The following is an 11,117-nucleotide window of genomic DNA, read 5'->3' as shown; positions in this document are numbered from 1 at the left end:
TCACTCGACAGATCAGGATGCCGCCGTGAGCACATCAACGCAGGCCGCAACAGACTGCAGGGATGCCGCTGTGACCAAGCAGACCATTGTGACTGAGGTAGCTGGAGTCGAACCTGAAAGTCTCGATGAGCCCTCAGATATTTTGACTCTGAGTAATCGTGACAGGGAGTTGGCGAACCAAAGGAGAAAGAAAATCGAGGAGCGGAAACAAATTAGGTTGGCTAAATTAGCTGAGAGGGAAGAAAAAAGCGTCTCAGGATAGAAACTCAAGAGAGAAAGAAAAGGGAGAAAGAGGAAAAGGACCGTATTCGTGAGGAGAAACGAGAGGCCAAAATCGATGGGATAAAATACATCGATGAAAATGCATGGAAAATTAGGGTCAGAAAAAGTACTAAGGAATGTCTGCCTCCATTAGTGGATACGTTGGGTGGCTTGACCACGGAGGATAAAATCGAACAACATCACATTGGAAATCTAGATGTAATTTGTCCTCTGTGTGGAGCAAAACGTTGGCAAGGTGAAATGACTACACTCTGTTGTTCTAGAGGGCAATCAGTCCACCCTCCCTTGACTCCTCTCTCTCCTTTGCTTGAAGAGCTGTATAAAGGTGAAACTCAGCTTTCGAGACATTTCCTGAACAACATATATAACTTCAATAACGTGTTTTGCTTCACATCATTTGCCACTTCCGGAAGCCTTGAAAACGCGTCTGAATCCGTAATGAAGTACAAAATTAAGGGACATATTTATCACCGATTAGGAGTACTGAAACCACGCTATATGCGAGAACATACGGAGCTGGACCGGTACCTCAAACGTGACGAGAAGGATGTGTATATACACAGAAAAGGGACCGCGGAATATAATAAGCCTTTGCCCAAATACCTCGATTTGTATTTCTATTGTAATTCTGAAAAGCAGATTCAAATTAGGGCCAACCAGTTAACTACGCACAAACCATTATCAGCTTCAACAAAGAAGAGACGTAGTAATGAAGAAAAGTTATACTCAAAGAATTTCGAGATTGTTTCTATCCTGCAAGGATATCTTACTGCTAACAATGCGGTGTTGAAACCCCTGTTGAAAGAGTTTAAAGGTGTGGTGGATTTGGTCGACAGCAAGACCAAGCAGTTGAACAAGCTTCCAGACGTACGCATCACACTTCGCACCTCTGAGGGAAAGCGTATTCAGCAGCATAAAGGAACTTATGATCTCCCTACAGCCCGTGCACAGGTTGGAGCTATAGTTGATTTCGATGAGTCGAATGTTCCGAAGCACCTTGAAGTTGTGCTTTCTTCTCCCAAGGAAGACTCTAAATATTCCAGCGTTATTATAAGTTCTCTCAACTATTTTTACGATCCCATGCAGTACCCTCTTTTGATACCTAATGGAGACGTAGGGTACAGCTTTAGCCAGAAGAAACTAAATGGGATGAAAATAAGGTATGGGAAAAAGAAAAACACAACGAATTCAAACAATGAGAAAAAAGAGGCTGATGGTAGACTCACGGGCTGTATGTTTTATAGCCAATTGTACATGGACAAAGTGGATGAGTTCAATTATATCAATAGGGGGAGGACTCTGTTTCAGAAGTTTGTAGTCGACAGTTATGTCAAAATTGAGACTTTCCGACTGAGTATTTTTTAAGCGAATCACCGAAAGATACGAAAGGAAAGTTTCGACGTGCTTCAGAACGATGACCCCTCTTCCGTCGGTCAGAGGATTATCATACCTCCATCCTTTGTTGGCGGACCTAGGTACATGAAGCAGAAACAACAAGACGCGCTTACCTTCATAGGTAAATACGGTAGCCCTGACCTATTCATTACGTTCACAATGAACCCAGACTGGCCAGAGTTTGAAACTGCTCTTGCTGCCGGCTGTACTTCCAGTGATAGACCAGATTTAGTGAGCCGGGTTTTCAGATTGAAACTGTGTGCTTTAATGGATGATTTGACAAAGATTAGCCTTTTCGGTCGTACAAAGGCGTTTTTGTTTACCGTAGAGTGGCAAAAGCGTGGGTTACCTCATTGCCACGTCCTTCTTTGGTTAGAGCACAAAATCGATAAAACGGATATCGATAACTACATCTCCGCGGAGATTCCCGATCCGAATACGTCCCCGAGGCTGTACAAAATCGTAACCACCAATATGATACACAACCCGTGTGTTGGTTACGATGAGAGCAGCCCGTGTATCGTCAAAAACAAGTGTTCGAAGAACTTTCCTAAACCTTATAGAAAGGATACTTTTGTTTGTAACAACGGTTATCCGCTATATCGACGAAGGGCCTTTGGTGAGGATGGTGGTAGGTGTTTCGAGAGGAAAAGGAGAGGAAAGGAGGATAAAATGAGGATTGATAATGCGTGGGTAGTCCCCTACAATCCATACCTCTGTCTGAAATATAACGCTCATATAAACGTCGAATGTTGTAACTCCATAAAGTGCATTGCGTATGTAACGAAATATGTGAATAAGGGATCCGATCGCATCATATATTCAAAGTCCGACGGTAAGCCTGTCAACGAGATTAGGAATTATCGCGATGTGCGGTACGTAAACGCTAATGAGGCCGCGTGGAGAATATTCAATTTTCATATCCACAAATGCTATCCACCAGTGACTTATTTTCCTATCCACTTGGAAGGTGAGCATAACATTTTCTATGTCGAAGAAGAGGCTTCTATGTCTGTTGAACACCAACTGGCCAAAGTTAAGCAATTAATGGCTTTCTTCAAACTTTGTGAGAATGACGTATTTGCTAGGACACTCCTTTACACCGAAGTACCAATCCACTATGTTTTTTGCAAGAAGAGTTGTGTCTGGACGGAGCGGTCGAGAGGGAGTATATCTATTGGTAGGATGCAAACAACTAATTCAAAGAATACGGAGTTGTTCTATCTTCGTCTGATGCTGTCTCATGTGAGGGGCCCAAAATCATTTAGCGACATAAGGACTGTTGAGGGTGTTGAGTACGCCACCTATCGAGAGGCCGTCAAAGCGATGGGGCTTATGAAGGACAAGGATCACTGGGAGAAAACCCTAATGGAAATAGTTAATCACACCAATAACGGAAAGGACCTTCGTTCAACCTATGCCACGATGTTGGTGTTTTGCGATTTAGAGGATCAATCCGAAGTGTGGCTAGATATTCGTGATTATTTTGCGAGCGATTTTCTTTATAAGAGTGGAAAGACACACTACAACGACGAGATTTATTTGGACGCATTGGATGAAATTCAGGAATATGTCTACAACTGTGGAGGGGTGGACATCACTATGTATGGCCTGCCAGCTTCTCGAGGACTTGAGAAATCCTTCAATCTGCTGCGAAGAGAGAAAAGTTATAATACAGTTCAACTGATTGAAGATGTACGTGAAAAGCTACCGATGCTAAACAAGGAAGAACGCGAGATCTTCGACGCAGTAATTTGGGGTTGTTGGAGGGAAAGGTCGCGGTAAAGGAAAGGAGTTCTTTATTGACGCTCCTGAGGGGACAGGGAAAAGTTTCCTGCTTAATCTTCTATTGGACGCTGTTCGTTCGAAAAGAGGAATGGCTTTAACGGTGGCATCGTCTGGAATAGCTGCAACTGTTTTTTTGGCGGTCAAACAGCCCATAATATGTTTAAAATACATTTAATGGAGTCACATGAATTGAGAAGTTGTTCGATAAAGAAGAATACTCAGATGACTAAGCTTCTTGGAATGTGCTCTTTGATAGTGTGGGATGAAGTAGTGATGGTCAACAAAAACATGTTGTTGGCCGTCGACATTACCCTGAGGGATCTTCTTTCTGCCAATGAATTCATGGGAGGCATTCCATTCGTTTGCGCCGATGACTTTCGGTAGATTTTGCCCGTAGTAAAAGGAGGCGGTTCTAACCAAGAAATATCTGCAACCCTCAAAAATACATATACTGGGAGGAGTTACGGAAATATGCATTAACGGAAAATTTAAGATTGCGGGGTCCGGATGAACATGGTCACAACAAAATCTTTGCAGAATGCTTATTGTAGATTGGTCACGCTGCCAGTGGTCCTTTCGCAATTCCAGAGAATTTTGGTGTGGTTTATTACAACCAAAAGGAATTTATAAACAGCGTCTATCAGGATTTAATCGATCATGTTGGAGACCATCGATATTTCTCATCTCGCGTCATCATATCTCCTTTAAACGTGGATGTGACCGAGATTAATAAGGTGATTCAAAATATGATTCCCGGAACAAAAAAAAAAAGTGTATCTGAGCGAAGATAAATTGGAATCAGATGACGATGTAGATTATCAGATTTCGACGTTGAATGAGATCTATCCGGCTTCATTGCCCGTTCATTGTCTCGAGCTAAAGATAGGTTCGGTTGTGATGGTTATCAGAAATATTTCCCCACCCAGAATTTGCAATGGCACCAAGGTAATAGTCGATAACCTGAAGAAAAATATCATCGTTGGGCGGATTCTAGGGAGTATATACGACGGTGAACAAATAACTATAGTCAGAATCAAGTTGGTTTCGATTGATTCTCCTGTTAACTTCTCGAGATTCCAATTTCCTGTGAAATTGAGTTTTGCAATGACAATCAATAAGTCCCAAGGACAAACCATACAAAAGTGTGGTCTGTATCTGTATGGCACGAAATGTTTTTCGCATGGTCAACTCTACGTTGCGTGTTCGTGCGTAACGAGTTGGGACGCACTAAGTATATATCTGAAGCCTCTCAAGAAAGACGAAATACCCACATTGGAAAACGTTCTTTACCCTGAGGTCTTTAATGAGCTTGAGACAGTGAAGGAGGAGTATTCTCGATTGGATAGTCGAGTATTGATTCGTCAAGAGGACGCAGAAGAGGACAACGAGCTTATGCGAATATATATTCCGAGGAGTGGAGGGCTATCTAAGGAGGAGATCAACGCATTTTTTGCACCCGAGATATCAAGTGAAGATTTCGAGGATGTTAAGGAGCGATTAGAAGAGATTGAGGAGGTCGAGGAAAAGCCGTGAGGAGCTTCAACATCTTCGTCAGTTGTTGGAGGAGAACCGTGAGGTGGGCAACAACAACCAACAAAAGCTGGAAGAGAATCGAGAGCTGGGCGAAAAAAAACAACGAATGCTGACGTCGTTAGTCCGGGGCCTGGAGGCCATCAGGCGGGAGGAGAGTGATGAGCCACCAAAAAAAATAAATAATAATAAATAAAAATAAAAAATGAAATAAAAAATAAACCTACTAAAGTACACTTTTTTTTCTTTAACCTGTGCGTCTACGAAGATGACGGCGACAGAGGCACTACACACACACACACACACACACACACACACACACACACACTACAATTACGTCCGGTCACCATGTTCCCTTGAACTGACCAGGAAAAAAATTCCCTTGTGTTCGGCCTCGGCCTCGGGGCGGAACCCCAACACGGGATCCCCAGCACGGGATCCCTATCGTGGGATTAGAGCGCGGAGCGCTGCGGCCGTAGGCCGCTGTTTGCGCAGCCAAGCCCCCGGCGAAGTCGGGGAGGGCGAAGCCCGCGGCTTATATATGCACACACACACACACACACACACACACACACACACACACACACACACACACACACACACACACACTAAACACACACACACACACACACACACACACACATATATATATATATGTGTGTGTGTGTGTGTGTGTGTGTGTGTATGTGTGTGTGTGTGTGTGTGTGTGTGTGGTGTGTGTGTGTGTGTGTGTGTGTGTGTGTGTGTGTGTGTGTGTGTGTGTATGTGTGTGTGTGTGTGTGTGTGTGTGTGTGTGTGTGTGTGTGTGTGTGTGTGGTGTGTGTGTGTGTGTGTGTGTGTGTGTGTGTGTGTGTGTGTGTGTTGTGTGTGTGTGTGTGTGTGTGTGTGTGTGCGTGTGTGTGTGTGCGTGTGTGTGTGTATCTATGCATATATATACACATATATATACGCACACACACACACAAACACACACACACACATATATATATATATATATATATATATATATATATATATATATTTATATATATGTATATATATATATATATATTTATATATATATATATACATATATATATATATTTATATATATATATATATATATATATATATATATACATGTACACGAGAATATGTATATATATATATATATATATATATATATACATGTACACGAGAATATATATATATATATATATATATATATATATATATACATATATATATATATATATGTGTGTGTGTGTGTGTGTGTGTGTGTGTGTGTGTGTGTGTGTGTGTGTGTGTGTGTGTGTGTGTGTGTGTGTGTGTGTGTGTACATACACACACACACATACACACACAGACACACACACACACACACACATATATATATATATATATATATATATATATATATATATATGTATATATATATATATATACATATATATATATATATGTATATATATATATATATATATATATATATATATATAGATATATGGTGGAAACGTAGAAAACACCAGACTCAGATGTAAGTAATTTATTCCCGATGTTTCGAGTCCTGTCCGGGATTCGTCCTCAGGGGATACAATGGGATACAAATTCACATGGTGATAATATACTACTAGCTGCGCCTGCCAGAGGGACGCGGTAACCTGCCAGAGGGGGGGAGGAGAAGCTAGGCGCTGTGACCTGTGTCAAGCTAGAGTGTGTGGTGGCGGAGGGGCGGGGGGTAGAGAGAGAAGGTGGGGAAAGCCATTTACCCCCCGTCGTTGCCCGTGATACTTCTCCACCTGTTCCTTGCTCCTGCGTATATGGGTATGAGTGTTATGGACCTATTTATACTTTCTTCGTTAGTGGCCTACGCCTCCAAGAACAGTCTGCTCCCTTTCCTGTAGCTGCTGTACAGTACCTTTGCGCCCTGCTAGTGGAACTCGTGTTGATTGAGTTCAGTGTGTTTGTACACTGCCGAACTCTGGTCTTTTCTGTTTCCTGCCCTTTGGTGTTCCTGTAGTCTGGTACTAGCCTGTTTTCCTGTCTCCCCCACATAGCTCGCTGTGCAATCGGAGCAACTGATGTTGTTCACCGCCCCGGGCTGGTTCAATTTGCTCACTTTATCCTTGACTCGGGTGAAAGCTCCACGTAGCGTGTTACTGGGTCTGTGCGCGATGGTCAATCTATTTTTATTCAAAATCCTCGCTGCGACCTCCGAAACCCCCCTCGCGTAGGGGACTGATATCCTGGTTGTGCCTGTTCGTGTCTCACCCCGGTCTGTTTCTCTTCTCTGCGGTACCGTCCACCTTTTCACCACTTGATTCGGATAGCCATTAGCCCGGAATACCCTCCTCAACCTGCTTCTTTCCTCTTTTAGCAATATCTCTGTGGAGCAGACCCTCTCCGTCCTGTTCCACAACGTTTTCACCACGCTCTTCTTATGGCAGATCGGGTGATCACTACCGAAATCCAGCAACGACGGGGGGTAAATGGCTTTCCCCACCTTCTCTCTCTCCCCCCATCCCTCCGCCACCACACACTCTCGCTTGACACAGGTCACAGCGCCCACCCTCTCTTCCCTCCTTCCCTCTGGCAGGTTACCGCGTCCCCCCGGCGGGCGCAGCTACTAGTATATTAAGACCATGTGATCTCTGTATCCCATTGTATCCCCTGAGGACGAGTCCCGGACAGGACTCGAAACGTCGGGAATAAATTACCTACTTCTGAGTCTGGTGTTTTCTACGTTTCCACTATTATGGTTCCCGGACTCCAGCTTTTTTCGTACACACACACACACACACACACACACACACACACACACACATATATATATATATATATATATATATATATATCTATATATGTATACATATATGTGTATATATATATATATACAGTATATGTACATATATATAATATATGTATATTATATATATATATATATATACATATATTATCGGAAAATTTCGAAACACTGGACTCAGAGTAACAGAATTTATTACCGACGTTTCGAACCCTGTCCGTGGTTCGTCCTCAGGGTTATACATAGTAAGCAAAAGGATTCAATTATATATTATACCGATGTTCTCTGGGACAGGTCCCATCGGATTGAACAAATTTGAACAAAGTCAAAACCTATTACGAATGACAAAAGGAAATTAATTTCAAATTTGTATAAAGCGTCACTCAAATGAAAAGAATTGATAAAAACACATAACCCATGTCATAATAAACGGAACAATACAAATTCTAAACGACACCCAGAAATTAATAACAGAGTAAGTACAAAGTGTCACCAAATGGAGCCACCGAAAATAAGAAAATAAAAGGGCAAAAAGAAAAATATCAAATGTCACAGACCAGACATAAAAGCACTACACGAGTCGTCTGTCACCGCTCTAACTGTCCTGTATGTCCTTAAAAGTACAAATCAGACTATAAAATAAGACAAAAACAAAAATAACACTAAAAGACAAAAATATATTTTATTACAAAGTTAGCCCAAAGTGTCCACAAAAATAACAAAAAGCAAATAAATGACAAACCGGCATAATGAAAATATAAAAAAATCACAGTCCGGACCCAAAAGCACCACACGGGTCGCCTACCGCCGCTCTTTCTGTTCTGCTTGTGTTTAGCTCCCTTTATCAGTACAAATCAAAACTATCAAACAACACCAAAACAAAACTGAATGACAAAAAGAAATTGCAAAGTGTCCGCTGAAAAAGGGGGAGACAAAAAGCAATAGAAGACAAACCCAACAAAATGACAATTAACTCAACAGCAGCGAACCAAAACAGTAAAAAAAAAAAAAAAAAAAAAAAAACAATTCTGGATAAACGAAAAGGAAAATGATGACAAAGTTAAATAAAGTAACATCACAATGGGACTACCAAAAAACACACGAATGCTAAACATCAAAGTCCCGACATAAAAACACCACACTGGCCTCCGCTCACTGCTTCTTCTGTCCTGTCTGTCTTTCGCTCCCTTGTAAATTGGATTTAGATTGATGCATCTGTTGACGCTGTTGCTGTCACTAGCCCAAGCTTCCAAAAATAGCCTCTCTCCTTTCTTGTTGTTTCTGTAAATCACACCAACGTTGTCCCAATCCATCTCGTGCTGCTCCTCCTGGCAATGCCTGAATATCGCCGAACTACCATTTTTACGATTTACAGCTCGTTGATGTTCTCTAACTCTTGTCGATAATTTCTTTCCCCGTCTCTCCTATGTAGCGAGTATAACAGTTGCCGCAGCCAATATCATATACCACTCCCGTCTTGTTCTCTTTCTCCTCCGTATCTTTTACCTTAGTAAGAGCACCATGTAAAGAGTTGGCGGGTTTGTGAGCTACCTCAACACCGCGCTTCCTCAATAGTCTAGCAGCCACCTCAGATGCCCCCTTCACATATGGTAAGGTAATCCTTCTAGTTGCTGCCTGTCTCGTGTCCGCTGTAGTTTTTCTTCTACTTCCCTGCGCTGTGGTCCAACTTCTAATGACTGATTTGGGATACCCGTTGTCCGCAAAGACCTTCTCCAGGCGTTTTCTCTCTTCTTTCAAGTTCTCCTCAGTCGAGCACAAATTCCCCGCTCTTGACCACAACGTCTTGACCACACTCTTCTTATGCTCCACCGGGTGGGAACTCTCATAATCCAAGAGGCTGTCCGTATGAGTATCCTTTCTATATACACCCGTAGTCATAATGTGCCCAGACCTCGTTACCAAGACGTCCAGGAACGACAACTGTCCTTTCACTTCCCTCTCCATTTCGAACTGGATGGCTGTGTTCCTCCCATTCCAAAAGTTGAGAAAACAATCAACTTCACCCTCCTTCATAATCACGAATACATCATCCACATATCTCATCCACGTTTTCAAAGCCACAGGTGCCGCCGCCAACGTCTCTTCCTCAAACTCCTGCATAGCCATCTCTGCCAAGACCACAGAAATCGGGGATCCCATAGGAGTTCCAATCCTCTGGTGGTAAACCTTCTCCCTAAACCTGAAGAAGGTCGAATCCAAGCATAAGTTGACTAACCTCACGAGCTCCTCTGTTGACAGTTTTTCATTGTCTCGAAACTCCTCCGACCATTCAACCTTTGAAAGCACTGTCTGCTTTAACAAATCCTGTGGCAAAGAAGTGAACATAGATTTAACATCAAACGAAACCAATATATCTCCCTCTTCCAAGCTTATTCCTCGTAATCTATCTACAAAATCCGTGGAATTCTTGAGCATTCGTTCTGACTTCTCCACTAAGGATCTAAATCCAATTTACAAGGGAGCGAAAGACAGACAGGACAGAAGAAGCAGTGAGCGGAGGCCAGTGTAGTGTTTTTATGTCGGGACTTTGATGTTTGGCTTTCGTGTGTATTTTGCGCTTTTTTATTTTTTGATAGTCCCATTGTGATGTTACCTTATTTGACTTTGTCATCATTTTCCTTTTCTTTTATCGTTCAGAATTGGTTTATTTTGGTTTACTGTTTTGGTTTACTGCTGTTGAGTTAATTGTCATTTTGTTGGGTTTGTCTTCTATTGCTTTTTGCCCCCCCCCCCTTTTTTTCAGCGGACACTTTTTAACACTTTGCAATTTCTTTTTGTCATTCAGTTTTGGTGTTGTTTGATAGTGTTGATTTGTACTGATAAAGGGAGCTAAGCACAAGCAGAACAGAAAGAGCGGCGGTAGGCGACCCGTGTGGTGCTTTTGGGTCCGGACTGTGATTTTTTTATATTTTCATTATGCCGGTTTGTCATTTATTTGCTTTTTGTTATTTTTGTGGACACTTTGGGCTAACTTTGTAATAAAATATCTTTTTGTCTTTTAGTGTTATTTTTGTTTTTGTCTTATTTTATAGTCTGATTTGTACTGTTAAGGACATACAGGACAGTTAGAGCGGTGACAGACGACTCGTGTAGTGCTTTTATGTCTGGTCTGTGACATTTGATATTTTTCTTTTTGCCCTTTTATTTTCTTATTTTCGGTGGCTCCATTTGGTGACACTTTGTACTTACTCTGGGTGTCGTTTAGAATTTGTATTGTTCCGTTTATTATGACATGGGTTATGTGGTTTTATCAATTCTTTTCATTTGAGTGACGCTTTATACAAATTTGAAATTAATTTCCTTTTGTCATTCGTAATAG

General features: G+C 41.8%; 2 protein-coding genes across 2 annotated transcripts in view; one reads left to right on the top strand and one right to left on the bottom strand.

Moving 5' to 3' along the window:
* Positions 1-1,836: 1,836 nt before the first annotated feature.
* LOC143020171 (uncharacterized) lies at positions 1,837-3,462 on the top strand. Its single transcript, XM_076176334.1, has one exon. The coding sequence runs from the start codon at positions 1,837-1,839 to the stop codon at positions 3,460-3,462; it is 1,626 nt and encodes a 541-aa protein (XP_076032449.1).
* A 4,942-nt stretch (positions 3,463-8,404) lies between these two features.
* The window catches only part of LOC143020170 (uncharacterized), a 12,060-nt gene continuing 9,347 nt past the window's right edge, over positions 8,405-11,117 (bottom strand). The window contains exons 3-5 of the mRNA XM_076176333.1: positions 9,284-10,102; positions 9,072-9,201; positions 8,405-8,409 (exon numbers count right to left, since the gene is read on the bottom strand). Coding sequence (XP_076032448.1) covers positions 8,405-8,409; positions 9,072-9,201; positions 9,284-10,102 — 954 coding nt within the window. The remainder of the gene's footprint in view (positions 8,410-9,071; positions 9,202-9,283; positions 10,103-11,117) is intronic.

Source organism: Oratosquilla oratoria, chromosome 39, assembly GCF_046742065.1.
Source record: "Oratosquilla oratoria isolate Oo_2021 chromosome 39, ASM4674206v1, whole genome shotgun sequence".
In the NCBI taxonomy this organism is placed as follows: domain Eukaryota; kingdom Metazoa; phylum Arthropoda; class Malacostraca; order Stomatopoda; family Squillidae; genus Oratosquilla; species Oratosquilla oratoria.
This window is presented reverse-complemented; position numbering and strand designations above follow the sequence as displayed.